The 18,694-nt window shown below is 37.5% G+C and overlaps 1 protein-coding gene across 1 annotated transcript; it reads right to left on the bottom strand.

Moving 5' to 3' along the window:
* Positions 1-374: 374 nt before the first annotated feature.
* ndufv3 (NADH:ubiquinone oxidoreductase subunit V3) lies at positions 375-17,399 on the bottom strand. The gene is made up of 4 exons (XM_003218982.3): positions 17,256-17,399; positions 13,196-13,289; positions 4,274-5,137; positions 375-945 (listed from the first exon to the last, which is right to left on the bottom strand). The coding sequence occupies exons 1-4, from the start codon at positions 17,301-17,303 to the stop codon at positions 779-781; spliced, it is 1,173 nt and encodes a 390-aa protein (XP_003219030.1). The 5' UTR covers positions 17,304-17,399; the 3' UTR covers positions 375-778.
* Positions 17,400-18,694: the final 1,295 nt, after the last annotated feature.

Raw genomic sequence — 18,694 nt, 5'->3', positions numbered from 1 at the left:
TTCAAGAATATGCATAGTAAATTGCCTTGAGAAAACTCCAGGACACCATCCACACACATCCTTAATAAAAAACAGGCCTTCAAGAGCATTATTATTGTCATAGTTAATTAGAGCACTGGTCTGTGCTCTAATGATAATCACAAAAAGCAGATTAACCTCTGCTAAAAACACATTCTAAATTCAGATAGCAACCCTGAAATGGACCTTCAACAAATATATAAAAACAGTAATTTATAATATCGTGTGCTATCAAAGTTCAATCTGGAAATTATGAAGCCAGGATAAAAAGTTTGATCTCAGCCAAATGTTCTACCCTTTAGAGATTCAAAATAATCCTGTCAATCTTGTTTCATGAATAACTTGATTTTCTCACCACTGTTTGAGTATATTTTATTCAGGATAATTTTCTCACTGTTAAATATTTTTAATGTGTTAGGAAAGAACTACAAGCTGTCAAACTCTTAAGGTATCTGATATTTCTGTTTTAACAATTTATAAAAAGCAGACAAAAGAGAAAATGTTATGTCCAGAAGGCTACATAATCCTTTTTCATATATTTTTCTTGATTTGATATTAGGCATTTGTTTTTACATGTTGCAGAAGATGGAGAAAGCACATCAAGTTAAATTTAATATCAGCTGCTCTCATTGTGACTTAGAGTTTATGCTGATCTCTAAGAGTATTTATTTATTAAATAAGTGAAGAACTTCAATTAAAGTATTTTAATTAAAACAGATGATACTTCACTGTCAGACTTTCTTGCATTTTCACATTTGATTCAATGCCTTGGAGATGATCTCCCAGATGAAGGCTGAGGCAACCTCCGTTCTGAAAGCAAAACATCATAATCCACAAATGTGTATGGTGTATACTCATGATGCTGCAGGTTCTTGTAGGAAGAAATGTCAAATGTTTCTTGAGCAGTTTCAACTGGTGGCTTTGTTTCTATGGGAGAAAAATATATATTTGTGAATCAAAAGATCAGAGAACAGACTCACTTTTTTGGTCAATAAGATTTCATACTGAGATTGATTTAGCACTCACTTTCACTGGAAGTACTTTATAAAAACTTAAGAATATACTGAAATATTAAAGAAGTTAAATCTAAATGCGTTACATTGGCTTAAGGTATACACAGTTAAGAACAAACATCAAGCTGTAACTTATTGCAAATAAATTAAGTTTTTGCTTCTTTGAATATTCTCACTCAGGAACGTGAATGCCAAAATTAAAAGGAGTAGTATGGGGACATGAGACATCTTAGACTTTGGAAATCATCCATAAGAAGTAAAACACATTTATTTTCTTGGCTACTGAGGGACACATATGAATGGGAATAATGTAACACAGCATTCACATTTTAAAAAATCCTCAAGTAATGTGTTACTTTGAGTAATATATCCAACCTCTGAGATGTACTTCCCACATCATGGAATTTGAATTCTGCTTTTCATTGTGTTCCTAAAACCAACTACAGGAGGAAGGGCAAGAAAGCACAGCTCTAACTAGACACAGATCTTCCCTGGACAATCATGTCCTGCCTTTTGATTCATTTGCCCATGGGTATGATTCTGCCACTGTTCCACATATAAGTGGGAAATATTCAGAGAGAGGTTTGCAGGTTTTGACTAGAAAAGTGGTTAATTCCCTATTCCTCCCTTACACCCCTTTACAAAAGCTAAAAGGTGTCCATTCTTCACAGACAACTTTTGTTTAAAGGCAAGTATAGGCAGTCCCCGAAGTTACAAACATCCAACTTACAAATGACTCATAGTTAAGAACAAGGACAAGACAATAGGAAGTGAAAGAAATCTACCCCTCCAAAGGGAAATTCACTCCTGGAAGAGTTTTCGTGGGGAATAGGTATCTCAACTGAAGCTTTATCATAAATCCTTGTTTCTAAAACTATCTAAATTTTTCAAAATCCATCAGAGAGACAGAGAGTGAGGTGAAATCTTTTGAACTGGCACAGACAGCAAAACAAACACCACAGAGGTGTTAACCCTTCTCTATGCTATCCAAAGTGTGTGTGTGGCTGGAGATACTCTATAGAACCTATCTTGTTATTAACTTGGGGACTGCTTCTACTGATAACTTTATGGAGCTCTGAATGGAACTGTTTTAGTTGTAACATATGAAGCATCTCTAACTCAAATATTAACCATACTTGTTTCTATGACTTAGTTTCATGCCTAGGATTTTATTCTTATTCATCTCTGCCAAATCATCAAGATGTTTAAGTTATTAAAAGTGTGTGTATGTAGTGACAGTAGTAGTAAAGAATATATAAAAATTATATCTACTCTGTACTCAACTGTATACTGTCCACCAGCCTAGTTGTACAGCACATAGTCAAAGACGAGAAAGAGCAATGTAGACAGTCAGAAAGGTTAAATGCAATGTTATAAGGGAAGGAAAATGGGGCAAAACAGAGGGTTTTTGAGTCTTGTTTCAAAAAGAAAAGTTAAAACTTTTGCCACTAAAACTTACAAAATTCCCAAGTGTTTAATTTAGCCTGGATCTTTTCTTATACAAAACCTACCATTGGCTTCTAGCTATACTGGCACAGGTATCAAAATGCTCCACTATTCCCCCTACTACCTGAATTACATTATAACAAGATATTAAACACTCGTCTTTTTAAAAAAATATCACCTACTTTTTACCTCTCTCTCTGCCACCATAAATATTTTTAAATTAGACTTCTTACATGTTTTTATACATCACAAACCAGCTGAAAAGACTATCAGGGTGTTTTTTAGCTGAAAAGGAAGACTATCAGGGTGTTTTTCAGTATAGAAGTATCTTTTCAACGTTTTTCTCAGTCATTGGTGCCCTCTGCTGGATACACAGAACCCCCAGAGTTGGGGAAAGTCTGTGTTTTGATCAAATCTCAAACTTGGAACTTAAGCGCATTTTCAGATTTCCTCTTGCAATCAGCCTTCTATTCGTTTCTCTGCCCCATAAGATGACAAATTATTTTATAGAGGAGGAAATATGCATTGTTGTAATATATACTGATTGTTGAAACATTAAACATTTTAAAACTGATTTTACCAGTTATTGTCTTAATGGTTTTAACTCCATTTAAATTATTCCCTATTGTTTCATATTGGATAAACTGATTTTATTGTATGCCATATGGAAATCATATCATATAGGGCAAAATATAAATATTTTAATACAAATAAATACTATTTTATAGAGGAAATCTGATGGTTAGAACTGTTCAACAGTGGAATATGCTGCCTTGGGAGTATGATGACATCTCCCTCTTTGGCTGCTTTCAAGAAGAGGCTGGATGGAGATATTTTGAGCTGCTTTGATTGTGTATTCCTGAATGGCATAATGGTGTTAGAATGGATGCCCTTGCGGTTTCTTCCAAATCTAAGATTCTATTTTAGAGATCATACCTTGAATAAAAGCAGTTATGTAGTTTTAAAAATACCGGGGGAAGAAAAATCAGGTTGGGTGAAGTACTTGGTGTATTTTGAAATCAAACCTGAGTCTCAACATTCTAGGACTGTTGCAAGACACTCTGGAAATGTACAAAAATGGAATCTGGGAAATATGTAACTGGAGAAGAACACCTTGGAAAGCATGTAGTGCAACTGCTTTGCCAGTTAACTAAACTTGGACTCTGAAGGTACATTTTTGTTGGCCTAGAAGCATAGCTTTCTCATCAACCTTTTGGTATCAGAGTAAACTTCGTTTCTTGCATTTCAATCAGGAGAACGGAACCAGTCTCTACAGTTTTTGCAGAATGGAAAAAAGGCAGAATGGAGAGTACTGGACAGTCAGTTCAAGCAGAAAAGCAGCTGTTAAGCCCAAAAACAAGTGCAGCAGGGGTAAGAGACTCCAAAATGTGTTCCTCAGCTGTCTCAGTATACTGGGACACAATTCTGATGAGACCACTTCATTTTCACTTTCCTTATTCCAACAGGATTTTTCAAATTACTTTTTAGTATTTCAAAAGGTAAAAACAATGGCAGAAGAAAAATTAAATGGAATGTTATGAAAATAAAATATACCATTGCCTTCTAATAGCGTAAATGTTAAGTGGGTGATGGTAGATCAAGGAAAAGAATGTACGCACAAATACCAGTAAGCATGAAGAACTCATCACCAAAGTGAAAAGGCTATTCAAGTAAGTCTAGAGTAGAAAAGATTCCAGAATGTTTTCAATGGGAATAGTTAGGTTACATGTGATGAGCTCATATTAAGCTGTCAGTTCCTAAAGAACCAAAGCAGATCAAAGAAGATAAAGCAATACCCTGTAGAGTGCTTTGTTGTTCAGTCTGAACTCCTGCTTCTACGAAAGTCTCCCCGTTCTCTGTTGTTTCAGCTACTGGGATTCCATCATCCAAAACTTCTTGTAGTACTGAAGCTGTTCTTTGCATTTCTGTCTTTTGTACTTCATTAGTCACACTTTCTTTCTGTTGTAGTGAAGTCAAATTTTGCACTACACTTTGGTGAAGCATGGGTTTTGTTAGAGGCAATGTACTAGAAGCTGTTTCAGGGACAGATGCCACAAATTGCTTAGATGTAACTCCTGCTGACCTTCGATTTTCCACAATTCTTGTTCCCACATCTGTGCAGTATAAGGGTCTCTCTTTAGGACTTTGTTTTACAGCAGGTTTCACCAAATCAGTTTTTAACAATTTGTCATCAGGAGCGGCCTGATAAAACTGCTCTTGGTTGTTTGGAGTCTCTGTTGTTTTCAGATGATGAGGGACTTTCACATGTTGTTTACTCTTGACTTGTTCTTGAGAAAAGTACTTTTCACTGGTTTTGTTTGCATTCATTGCACTATCACCAGAAGAGATGGGATCTCGCCTTGGAAATGATACTTTGGTTTTTACGATATTTTTGAAGCTATTATTATCATCACCTTCTTCTTCGTCAGAATCAGAACTGGAATCTGATTCAGAGCCTGATGAAGAGGATGATTCTTCCTCTTCTGAGTTCTTGCTCAAGTATCTTGTGGAGGAGAAAACAGGCTCCCCTTCAAGAGAAGGGTGGTTTGCTCTCTGAGGAAATGCTACCACAGTTTTTCTTGTCAAGAATTTCCTCAGATCTTCATCTGATAACTTCTGAGCTGTATCTGCTTTAGTGTTAGTTATGGAACCACTTTCATCTGTAAATTGTGGGAAAGAGTTAGAAGGCTTTTAATGAAAATTTGACTGCTGTTCTGGTGGGTAACAATTTTCAGTTCTGTCAATTACCTCTATGAAATGGTCATTTTCAAAAGCACTCATGGATATCAAATTTTCATTGAGATTTGTAAATAATTCAGTGCTACATTTAAGATTCTAGCATTAGAAGTTTAGAAACTCTGCTTCCACTAGCTTCACAACAATAGCTACTGCATTTCATACAAAAGTTAGGTGTGTTCTTTACTTACACAAGTTATTTATAGGAACACAAACAGTATGTTATCTGATTGTAATATCATGCTGCTTATGAATCTTATCTTGTCATAAATGCTCTGTGAAGTGGATATGAAAGCACTCTCTTCTCAAGTACATTTTGAAGAGTATAATTGCACTGTTGTATCCTAGCGTCTCAGGCACATTACATTTTGTGACCATTCAAATGAAGCACTAGTTCTGTTACAACTTTTAAAAAAACTCCAAAAAACAGTATAATAATATTGAGAATGATCTTCAGATATTGTTATGTGGAAATGAAACTATTTGCTTTTTGAAACAACTAACTATGCTTATGTTTTAAATGACATTTATTTTGGTTCTTAGTAGCAGTTTTCTACATTTTGATTGCTTTTAATCTGCTCATTAGTTTTCGAGTTCAAGAAACAGAAAAAAAATACTTTACCTGGATAAAATTAACTTTACTCAAAACTGCCAAAAACTAAGGATGTTCCTCCTAATATCTATCCTTTCTGTGAACTTAAAATGATCTTCCTGGATGAGACCGTATAATTCAGAAATTTAGCTCAGCAGCAGAAAACCATATGCTGATTAGGCATATATACCCAGAACATTAAAGCAATAGGCTTCTTTTTGTTTTGTGACATCAGGTGGTTTGTTTGTTTTTTACATGTCAGGAGCGACTTGAGAAACTGAGTTGCTTCTGGTGTGAGAGAATTGGCTGTGTGCAAAAACGTTGCCCAGGGTGGAGCCTGGATGCTTTGATGTTTTTACCACCTTTGTGGGAGGCTTCTCTCATGTCCCCGCATGGAGCTGGAGCTGATAGAGGGAGCTCATCCACACTTTTCCCAGGTTGGATTTGACCCAGCAACCCAACCTTCAAGTCATCAGTCCTGCTGGCACAAGGGTTTAACCCACCACGCCACCGGGGGGTTAAACCCTTTTCACCACCGGGGTGGTGAAAAGCATAGGATTGAGTTTCCAAAAGCTGTTAGCAAGACATGTTCCTCCATGAATTTATCTACAACATATACTCATGTATAATGCAACTTCATGCATAAGTCAAGGACAGGTCTTGGGGATAAAATTATGGATTTTGATATGATACGTGAATAAGTTACTACAATTATACATGAATATATAAGACAGTTCTTCTAGAAAGCCATCTAAGCAATAGTGGTTACTGACGTATCTAGTGAGTTCCACTGATTAATTAAAGCAGGGATATCTCCTAGGAACCTATCTTTGTAATGACTGTGTAATATGAAAAGTATTCAAGTACACAGACTTAATTTGGGGGGGGGGGGGCACCAGCAATCATTATAGGGCCAGGACTCCTTCAGGACATTTTGCACACCATATAATGTAGGAATTGAATCCAGGACTCTTTGAACATTTTGGGAGGAGCACATAATGCTTCATGTATGCCTGATGTACCTTATATAATGAAATACTGTTGCTTCACCATCTGCCTGTGTTGCATTTGCAGTTGGGTTATTTCAGCAAAGAGCTGAAATCTTACAAATGGGGAACGGTAATACAGCCATGTCTTGAAATACATACATCTTTGTTACAAGGTTTCTGACTACACTAATCAATTTTTGATTGTGAAAAATCTCCAGGATGTTTTTTCCTTAAAAGATCTCAATCATCAAATCTCAAAAATGAAGAAAAATTCTCCCCATATCATATAACAGCTAATTGTTGGACTGAGAATTTCAGAAGTGATACAGCATCTTCTGGTAAAATATGTTAGAAAGAATCAAAATGTTGCACAGGCCAAGAAAATCATCACTGTCTATTTGCTCTCTGCTAATCACATCCACCCATTTTTTCATCAGACTGGCTTTTGCTCCTTCACCTAGTACTCGCAAATTAATTCCTTACATACAGAGAATTGGATGTAAGGGGGAAGGGTTCTGACTTAGATTTCTTTCCAATACATTAATTTTCTAAATATTTTTGCCCTGCGAATAGAAACATTTGACCATGAGACATGCCCTAGTCTGCAGTACAAAAAAAATCAAACCTTTTCCCTAGATCTCCTGCTTGTGAAGACTAGGCCATCCCAGTGGAAAAATGGGAATTGGAAAAATCAAAGCTGTTTCAGCTAGAGAATAACCTGATCGTTATTACTGGCTCTATAGCTTGACTAATTTATTTTAACATGAACATCAATGCATCTGAAACAACTGACTAAAACTCATGAAAGCCCATGCTTAAAAAAAAAATCAGTTTTAAAGATGCCACTAGATCATCACTCCCTTTCTTTTATACTGAATAGACTCACTCAACTAGGTCTTTGAAAACTAATTTTATTCCTGTTCCACAACCTGCTTTGTGCTCATTTCAAGTTCATGCCTTATAAATATCTTACTTCGGAAGACCTTTACTTTAGTCCATAGCTGCCTGAATCATCCTTTCTTTGTTCCAAACTCTATCCAATCGGACCTTTGATCATTCTTCCATAACATGTGCTTGATGCATTTCCTTGATCTGTCAAGCATCAGCTCCATCAACTCATGGCAGTCTGCAATTTGGTGTCACTTGACCTTAAGAAAACTGTAATAACATTTGTGTTTTAAGCTAGGACAATTAATTCATTTCTGGGAAGTCCTTGTACTGAGTGCACTTAGCAGGAGCCTTAGGCAAAAGTACTCAAAAGCATCAAGCAAACAAGTCAGCAGGGGCTGGGTACGTGCTGTGAAGTTCAGAGAGTGAAAAAAATTAATTCTCATCATGGAGCATTAACGTTGGTCACCATTAAAGTATGAGGAAAGAGAAGGTTGTATTTAAAAAGTACAAGAAAAGAATTACCCATTTTCATCTTAATAATCATTGAATTAACTATTGAGAAAAATAATTAGGAATTAGAAAAATGTATTTTCAAAGTTAATGGCTGAATTTTAGCAACAGCTTACTATGGTAATTTTCTTTTGGCTTTTTTGTACTTCTACTACTAGATTGGCTCTGGTTGTAAAATGATAATGACCACAGATGATATTAATAATTCCCAAGTCTTAGTCCATCTTCTTTGATCGTTAGGATGAGGATACTCAGGGTAAAAGCACTGTCTTAAGATAGTTAAATCTATCTATCTATCTATCTATCTATCTATCTATCTATCTATCTATCTATCTATCTATACACAAACACACACATACATTTTGGTCTGAATCCTGTTGGTAGCCTCATCTACAATAGATCTATTGAATCAACAGGATTTATTTGATGATTCACCATTCAACAATTGATTTAGGGTCTAATTCCAGATGGGATTAACAGGATTATTTTATATTAACTATTCTTCCATTACCGCTACAATTGACTGATTTTGCTCAAAGCATACATTGAAAAATATTTGCAGGTTAGACTAGAAGTCCCATATGTGTATAATAACAATGTTTTCAAAGATGTTAAAAAAAGATCTTGGGAAAGTATGTGTGATTATGTTCTATTTATTGCAGAGATTGGAAACTGAATTTCCAACCAGAGAAAGCTTCACATGTTGGTTAGATTTGGTATTTGTTATTTGAATGTAATGTTCTGAGCAAATGTGGTTGATGCTTCTTGTATCACACTTAATCACAAAATACTAATGACATGTAGGTGGAATGTAAAAAATTATTTTCACAGATATTTTAAGGATATAAGCAGAAAAATAAGCTTAGCAGAACTGCTAGACATTCTGCTGAAACAAATTTGACAAATTCATCTTTGTAAAAATTAAGATAGAATATGTGGCATAGCTATTGATTTAAAGGATGGTGAACGAGTAGTCCTCCAGATATCATGGAACTACTATGCCCACCATCCTTCACAATTAACTGTCATGGCTTGATAAGAGTTGAAGTCCAACCCCATCTGGAGAGCCACATGTTCCTTATCCCTGCTTAGAATAGGAACAAGGAAGCTCCCACTTGGAGAAGTCTCAAATCAATCCCAAGCTAACTCTGCTACTATCTTAGGTACAAGAGAATCAGGGAAACTGTCGTGTAGGACTTATGACATTACTGGAAAGAATCTATGCTTTATCTGCATGGAAGGGGAATATCCATGTTGTTAAGCATTATATCTACCCCTGTCAAAATAGCAATAGTTTCACCCTGTTCTCTCAGCTCCACTATCTACTCTAAAATGTCTTCCTCACAACCTTTTCAAATGCACCTGTGGGCTGAATGAACCTCCCAACTTCTTTTTAAACAGCTTTCCAAAGAGAACGTCATCTGCATGGCATATAAAACACAGCACTTGTAAATGCAGCATTTTGTCTCAGAAACGGAGACCAAAAGGAGTATTAGGAAGTGACAATGTAACCCGACTGAGGCTGTTGATCACTGCTATGGCATGTTTTCCTTCTGTTAAGATCCCTACAAGACCATTTAGGAGAAAGTGCAGTGTACCTAGCATTGGATAGGTACAACTCTTCCAGCAGTAGGCAATCAAGGAGGAGAGATCAAGTTAACAAGCATTCTTCTTTAGATCAAGACCCTGTCTGAAGGCAAAAGCAATTTGAGATGAAAAAGTCAAGAAGAAAGTTATGCTGCTCCTGTAGACCTCTAGCTAATGCTCTTTGAATTATTTCTCTTGCTGACAGCAACCTCCTTCCCCATTTTGCTGATTTTAAAAACCATTATGCTACTTTACCCCCAGATTTGCACATTCTTAAACAATAATAAGTCCTCCATGGACCTGCTATTCCACCGCCACCGTGACACCCTTTTCACAGCAGGGTAAATTTTAAGAATTAAAAGGTGCCAAGGTACATATACGTTATCATTACAATTATAATACAGTAATTACTGAAGAACTGAGTTTAGCAAGTCTAGTTTCTTGTTTTACAATTAATTTAATATTTAATGAGAATTTTATTTTTAATTCTAGAGAACATCAAACTAAAAACGAAAGAACAAATAAAAAATATAAGCTTCAAGCATGAGAAAAGTGGCCCCTGGTTTTGTCACCATTGCTCATTCCTGCTTTGAATGATATAGAGACAAGACTGAGAGATTACAACATAATGACACATGCATGTTATGTAAAGAGTATAGTGAATGATTAAAAACTAAAAATATTAATTCATGAAAAATCATTTTGAGGCTTAACATGACACTCCAAATACTCTGAATATCAGGTATGATATGTCAAGCCACTCTAGACATGAGTGCTAATAGTAATAACAAGTTTCCAGAATCTGCTAAAATGACTAAATTTTGCATGAAATGTTATCTACTCTGTACTCTTTTGAAACCCTATCATTTTCTTCCCTTTAAATTTACATCCACATTTCAGAAAGGATCATGTGAAAAGTTATAAATAAAGTTACATAATGGCTTGAACGAAAACAGTTCTAAACGCTGAATGCTTGGAAACACCCTTGAGCTACTTTTTTATGAAAAGCAAGCCATAATTTTGGAGCAAAGAGAACATTTGGGCACACAGAGATACTTAAATATATCAGCTGACAAGCCGCTATTGTGTGTCAATACACTGCCATTTGTATGGGAGCATTTCCTGTAAAGTTTCTAATGCTTCAAATAGGGCAAATTCAGACATCACAGCAGGTACATTCTTATAAAGAAAATCCCACATTTGCTCTCATCCTCCCATTAAATATGTTTGATTTGTGTGATATGAAAACCCTGAAGCAGGAAGAGTTGTTTCTCTGGCTTGTTGCAATAGAAAAAATCCAGAAATCATTGCTGCCAAATCTACATGCCACACTAAACAAACTACAGGCTGAGTTAAGGGATTTCTGCTTCCATTAACAAATACATGAGACTGGCAGACAATACATGTGATAGTTTTGTACCATATCTGAATTTCCTCATGGGAAAAAATGATTTTGCTAGACTTTTGTCATCACTGTGTGTCTACCCCATCATCAAAAATTTGACTAACAGGGAGTCAGAACACAGGTTTGTACATATAGTACTTCCTTATATTTATGGCAAGGGAATGTAACTAGTCAAGACTTCTCACTTGACTAGATCTTTCTGGAGATGAATAAACTCTTATAATGCATTCCTATTACATATGAATTGTTTATCATTGTTTTGTCGTTGATTGAAACCAATACTGTGGTCCATCGTCTCCTTACATTCAGAGAGCTTTCGATTTCCACTATGTCTGACATTGTCATTTTTTTCACTTCATGGAAAAAACTAAAAACATCACTGGGGCACTTCAGAATCTTCTACATAACCAGAAGGATAGCAACATTATTAGCCATTTTAATAAATATATTAAATATGGGAATTATATGTAAATATTTATTTGGAAAAACATTTGAAATATTTGTGAAAAGTAAGGAAATAAGTTAAAGTACATCAGGTGGCCAATTTCTTTGTGCTCAAAGCTAATCCTTTTCGCTGGGAACCAAGACAAGTAATCACCAAGATGGACAACAATCTACTATAAGGACACAATCTGGTATAGAACATGCCTGCTGGAACCATCTAGAAATGTTTTGAACACCATACAAAATGATATACAGGTTGAATATTCTTTATTCAAAATGCTTGGGAACAGAAGTGTTTTGGATTTCATACTTTTTCAGATTTTGGAATAACTGCATATATGGACATACGATAACTTGGAGAAGGGATGCAAGTCTAAATACGAAATTCATTTTTGTTTCATATATCTTGAAGATAATTTTATACAGTGATTTAATAACTTTTGCATGAAACAAAGTTTGTGGACATTGACTATCAGAAAGCACTATCTCAGCTATTCATGTGGATTACTTTGGATTTTTGAATACAGGCAGTTCCAAGTGACAAACAATATAGGTTCTGTAGGTTTGTTCTTTAAGTTGAATTTGTATGTAAGTCACAACAGGTATATTTTTAAAGTGTAACTCCAGTCAAAAATATATAGTGCCATTTTTAAAATAGATATAATTAGCATGTTTCCTAATTAGCCTATACTTGCAAATTTTCAAATTTTGGCAGTCTAACAAGAAGTTTACTGAGAAGATATATTGAAAAAGAATATAATGTAACAGTCTTACAGTATCTTTTGTTGTTGACCTCTGATGTTTTTATAGTCTTTTTATCCATCAATTCCCAGCTATGTTTTGCCGATATCTGATGTTTACAATTTTAGAGTTTATTTGAATCACCATCCCACACTGTGTTTTTGTAATTCATTGGTTAATTCTTGCATTGCTTGGATATAATTTGAAGTTCATGTTTGTATATAATTTGATGTTCATACATGGTAGATTCAGAAGATGTATAGTGGGCTTGGCATTTAGTTAACCAATTTGTTTCTATAATAATGTTTTCATAATTGTACTCTGCAGTCATACTGCAATTTCCTAGCTAGTACACCAATAATGAGGAATGCTGAGAGTTGCTATCCAAAGCACTGGAGGCTCACATTTTGTCCATTCCAGTTAAGGATCATTAAGCTGCAAAATTGTCACATTTCTACAAACAGAATATTAGCCCCTAATACAGAGCTTTCCAAACTATGTGTTGCAACATGTTAATGTATCAGTGGCAGTTTGTGGATGTGTTGTGCAAATGTAATGAAAAACCTGAATCTATGAAATAAGCAATACCAAGTTGCATGTATTTTTATGCAGCAAAGGTATGTTATCTTACAAATCATATATTTTTTAAAACATAAAATTTTCATGAGGTATGCTGTGTCCACATAAATTTTGTTAATACAATTTATTTATGTGTCTGTATCTCTTATAAAGAGATTGATTTAACCTCTGCTTTGCTAGTAAAAGTGAATTACTGTGTTGCAAAATATTGCATGTCTAAAAAGAATAAGAATATGTATCTCACTTTTTTTAGAGACTTTTTTAGAGTCCTCTGGTTTGGTGCAGAGAGAAACAGCAGAAGGTAGACTTCGAAGCCGCCATGCTTGCAGTTGTAAAGTCTGTAACAATTAGAAAAGACATATGATAAATAAACCTGTAAGCACTGTCCTGTGCAACCATTTAATGCAGCTTCAAGCCGACTTGAAACTACAGCTGCTACAAGTACAAAATGCACACTACCAAAGTGTGAAGCAAAGTGAATCAAGCCAGTAAAGCGCATTAAGCAATGTTGCAGGAAAGTCCAATTTAAGCCTTTTAATATGCACCAGCAAGCGCCAAATGTAAAACACATTGCATGGTGAAATCGGTTCTGCAGAATGTGGAATGCATTGTAAATGCTTGTCTTTCTGAGGAAGGTTGGAGAATTTAGGAAGGGCAAGGAGGCTGCCAAAAATGCCCCAAGGGCATGGCTGAGCAGCAGGTATCTAAGTGACCCCCCCCCCCCCCGGGACAGATAAAAGATTATCTTTACTCCAAACTATCTCTCTTTTTCCCCATCTCCTATATCTAGAGCACTGGTGCATATCTCTCTGGAAAATGGTAAAAAAAAAAAACCTAAATAGTGGTTTGAAACTAAATATAATAACCTTCCTGGCTTCAAAGCCTAGAAATTAGGCCCCTTCTACACTGCCCTATATTCCAGGATCTGATCCTAGATTATATGATTTAAACTGGATTATATGAGTCTCCACTGCCAGATAAAAAAATAATATGGGATCAGGTCCTGGGATATAAGGGCAGTATGGAAGGGGCCTCTGGCCTCATCTACACTGCCATATAAAATCCAAATTATCTGCTTTGAACTGGATTATATGGCAGTATTACAAAGATTTGTTCAATGGTGAGGTGTTGTGTGGCTGTATGTGTGGCTGTATGGCCATGTTCTAGCAGCCTTTTCTCCTGACATTTTGCCTGCATCTGTAGTTGGCATCTTCAGAGGATCTGATGGTAGTAAGGCAAGTGGAGTATATATAAATGTGGAATGTCTAGGGTGGGAAAAAGAACCAATGTCTGTTAACCAAGTGTGAAGGGTGCAGACAGCAAGTTTGATTTGCAAGTGTTTGAGTGGGATCCCTCCATTAGCATGTGAGTAACTGAGGCCCCTTGCCATATAATCCCGATGATCAAATAAAACAATCTACATTATCTGCTTTGAACTGGATTATATGACTCTACACTGCCATATAATCCAGTTCAAAGCAGATAATCTGGATTTTATATGGCAGTGTAAAAGGAGCCTAAGAAGATTATATAGTCAATAGTGAGGGCATCTGCCTAGAAGTTACTGGGCACAGAATGTTATTTGAGAACACAGAAATTCTGGAACACTGTGACAACAACTTTGTCACACTACTCAGAGAAGCCATTGAAACCAACAAGCACAAGAAACAATGGGCATCAACAAAATCTGGCTACTAATATTGAAAAACACCAGAATCAAGACTACAGCCAATGAACATCACCCAAACACAGGAGGTCTCCAGGCAGCAAGAAATCGAGGTCCAGTAAACATCACCCAGACAAAGGATGTCTCCAGGCAATAAACAATTCGAAGGGAACAAAGGCCAGGCTACTTCTAGGCAGATGCACTTACTGGCACCTTACCTCTGAAGATACCAGCCACAGATGCAGGCGAAACATCAGGAAAAAATGCTACTGGAACATGGCCATACAGCCCAAAAAATCCACAGCAACCCAGATGCCCTTACTATTGACTATGCAATCTTCTTAGTTACTCACATGCTAATTGAGGGATCCTACTAAAACACTTACAAATCAAGTTTGCTAACTGCACCCTTCACACTTGGTTAACAAACATTGGTTCTTTCTACCACTGTGGACATTCCAAAATGTCAAGAGAAAATGCTGCTCGAACACGGCCATACCACACCCAGAGATTCCAGCCATGAAAGCCTCCAACAATCTGTTCAATGTGTTTGACTTTGTCTTCCTTTGAGGCCAAGAGAGTGTGACATGTCAAAGGTCAACCAGGGGTGTCTATGGTTGAGCAGGGATTCAAACCCTGTTCTGCAGAGTCCTAGCCAATGTTCAAGTTGCTACATCAGTGGTTCTCAACCTGGGGTCATATCCAGATGTTTTTGGCTTTCAACTTCCAAAAATCCTAACAGCTGGTAAACTGGCTAGGATTTCCGGGAGTTGTAGGCCAAAAACATCTGGGGACCCCAGGTTGAGAACCACTGAACTACACTGTGCTAGTGCTCCGCCATTTTCTTTATTCACTATATTAAAATAACACAATATGCAATTTAGGTATTATTGTTTTTACCAATGTTCACCGCTCTGAGTCTCTTTTAAGAGAAAAAGCTATATATAAATAAATATGAGTTAATATTAATGTAATGAGTACTGTCAATGTGAAGTTATTATCTTGACTTCTGTTAATAAGAGGGGCCAGTTGACTAGTTTATGCGGTGAAACTATTATACTTCCAACTTATGTTGAAAAGAAACAAAAGAGTTAGATTGCTGTGAGTTTTCCGGACTGTATGGCCATGTTCCAGAAGCATTCTCTCCTGACATTTTGCCCACATCTATGGCAGGCATTCTCAGAGGATGTGAGGTATATTGGAACTAGGCAAGTGAGGTTTATATATCTGTGGAAGGTCCAAGGTGGGAGAAAGAACTCTTGTCTGTTGGAGGCAAGTGTGAATGTCGCCATTAATCACCTTGATTAACACTGAAAAGCCTTGCAGCTCCAAAGTCTGGCGGATTTCTGCCTGGGTGAATCCTTTGTTAGGAGGTGTTAACTGGCCCGGATTGTTTCTTGTCTGCAATTTCAGTTTTCAGAGTGTTGTTCTTTATTTACTGTCCTGATCTCAGTAGCTAGATTTTGGTCATTTTCATGGTTTCCTCATTTCTGTTGAAATTGTCCACATGCTTGTGGATTTCAATGGCTTCTCTGTAAGTCTTCGACAACACAAAGAGATAGAATTTCACAATCCATACATAAAAATCTCTCAACTGCCATCCCTGCTGTTTGGTTGCATGTTGCAAGTCACATGTTGAAAGTTTTTTTTTCCTTTTTTTAACTTTGTGTTTTCAAACACATTACAACTTGTACCCTCGGTTCACTTCTGACACGATAAATAAATTGCTGCTGTGCGCCTTCATTTCTGACTTATGGTGACCTCAAGGAAACCCTATCAGAGCCAGTTTCATGGAAAGTTTTGTAAAAGCAAGCAGGGTGCCTTTGCTTTCCTTGGGGGCTGAGAGAGTGTGCATTGCTCATGTCTCCCAGTAGGTTTCCATGGGGATGGGGGGGGGGATTTGAAACCTGGTCTCCAGAGTCATAATCCAACGCTCTACCTTCATAACCATGCATTACATGAGTGCTGCTCAGGATATTCCTTCTCAAACATGTCTGGGACTGGCACAGTAGAGTCTCACTTATCCAACGTTCTGGATTATCCAATGCATTTTTGTAGTCAATGTTTTCATTATATGATGATATTTTGGTGCTAAATTCGTAAATACAGTAATTACTACCTAGCATTAATGTGTAATGAACTACTTTTTCTGTCAAATTTGTGGTATAACATGATGTTTTGGTGTTTTAATTGTAAAATCATAACCTATTTTGATGTGTAATAGGCTTTTTCTTAATATCTCCTTATTATCCAACATATTCGCTTATCCAACGTTCTGCCGGCCCGTTTATGTTGGATAAGTGAGACTCTACTGTTTGTAACAATTGGCAACAAGTCATCTCATGCATGGGAAAATTTCGACCTTCCAGGTGTTTTGGAATTCAACTCCCACAATTCCTGACAGCCACGGGAGATGAGGTCCAAAACATCGGGAGGGTCGAAGTTTGCACATGCCTGATCTACCTACACAACCCGGAACCTTCAGGTCAAACCCTGAGTCCCAGCATGTCTAATCCACACTGCAGATATAAACCTGCGCTGTGGCGTATTTTCGATGAGAAAAAGATGTTCCAGAGATACAAAGGGGCCCTTTGTACCCCTGGGACATCTTTTTCTTCTCTTCCTCCTCCTGTATTACCTTGAACGGCGCTGCGCGGCCGAAGAGGATAAACAGAGAAACCGCCATCTTGGTGTCCCACTAAAATCTCTCCCCGCCACAACCTCAGTCACAGAACAAAGGTTCCGCCTCTTAAACGCTCTGCCTCAATCTGCAGCCTTTCCGTGAACAAGGCCCGTCTAGAGCCCGTCAAAAGCTACTCTTTCTTACTGCAGGGGTGGCTGGTTTCCCTCTTCCTTTAGGCCCCTTCCACACAGCCAAATAACCCAGGATATCAAGACAGAAAATCCCACAATATCTGCTTTGAATGGGTTATTCAAGTCCATACTGACCTATATTCCAGCAAAAAGCAGATATTGTGGGATTTTCTGCCTAGATATTCAGGGATATAGGGCTCTGTGGAAGGCCCCCCAGTGTCTGCGAAAGCAGCCTAAATATTGCAACTGAATAAATAAAATTATTAATTTCTTTTGTGTACGGTTGGCAGGCGAGAGTTGAGTTCTACATTGTGGAATTAGTGCAGCTTAACCCCTCTTTATCTGCCATGGCTCAATGCAGTGGAATGGTAGGAGTTGTCGTCTGGTCAGGCACCACAACACTCTTAGCCATAGAAGGTTTTTTCTTTTTCTTTTTAGTGTCAGGAGCAACCGGAGTTGCTTCTGGAGTGAGAGAATTGGTCGTCTGCCCAGGGGACGCCCGGATGTTTTGATGTTTTTACCATCCTTGTGGGAGGCTTCTCTCATGTCCCCGCATGGAGCTGGAGCTGATAGAGGGAGCTCATCCGTGCTCTCCCCGGGTGGGATTCAAGCCTGGCAGCCTTCAGGTCAGCAACCCAACCTTCAAGTCACAAGGCTTTTATCCCCTAGGCCATCGGAGAAGCTATAGAAGGTGAAAGGTCTTGAAAACCACGTCTCCCCTGATGCCATGGCAATTAAGGGGGTGCCAAACTGTATCAATTTATACAATGTAGATGTAGCCTGTAAGGGTGATCTTTGTTTGGGTCGAGCATCTCTTACTAAAACACTCCAAAATTGTCTATGTGGGTGGCTGAGACTATGACACTTTACAATGGTATGGACACTTTGTTTCCATGCAGTCATGCCAGCCACATGACCTTGGAGGTGTCTATGGACAACGCCGGCTCTTGTAAGCTGCCCTGAGTCCCCTTCGGGGTGAGAAGGGCGGGATATAAATGTTGCTAATAATAATAATAATAATGTATAAAATTATTCACAATGCATTTCAACCCAAGTAAACTGCATTGCATGGGTTGACACCAGGCATGGGCAAACTTCGGCCCTCCAGGTGTTTTGGATTTCAGCTCCTACAATTCCAAAAATGGCTGTTAGGAATTGTAAGAGTTGAAGTCCTAGAGGGCCGAGGTTTGCCCATGCCTGGTCTACACTGACCAGATAGTTTCTGGCCCCTGCAACACTGCTAATGCTTACCATCTGTCTTGT

This window comes from Anolis carolinensis, chromosome 3 (assembly GCF_035594765.1).
Source record: "Anolis carolinensis isolate JA03-04 chromosome 3, rAnoCar3.1.pri, whole genome shotgun sequence".
Taxonomy (NCBI): domain Eukaryota; kingdom Metazoa; phylum Chordata; class Lepidosauria; order Squamata; family Dactyloidae; genus Anolis; species Anolis carolinensis.
Note: the sequence above shows the minus strand (reverse complement) of the source record. Positions and strands in the feature narration are given on the sequence as shown.

What these genes read in the sequence shown, in the direction of transcription:
- ndufv3 (XM_003218982.3), bottom strand. Translation starts at nt 17,303, where the DNA reads ATGGCGGTTTCTCTGTTTATCCTCTTCGGCCGCGCAGCGCCGTTCAAG. An exon ending in TAAAAAAGTCTCTAAAAAAA is followed by an intron (nt 5,138 to 13,195) that starts GTGAGATACATA and finishes CACAATTTACAG; the next exon opens with ATGAAAGTGGTTCCATAACT. An exon ending in ACAACAAAGCACTCTACAGG is followed by an intron (nt 946 to 4,273) that starts GTATTGCTTTAT and finishes TTTCTCCCATAG; the next exon opens with AAACAAAGCCACCAGTTGAA.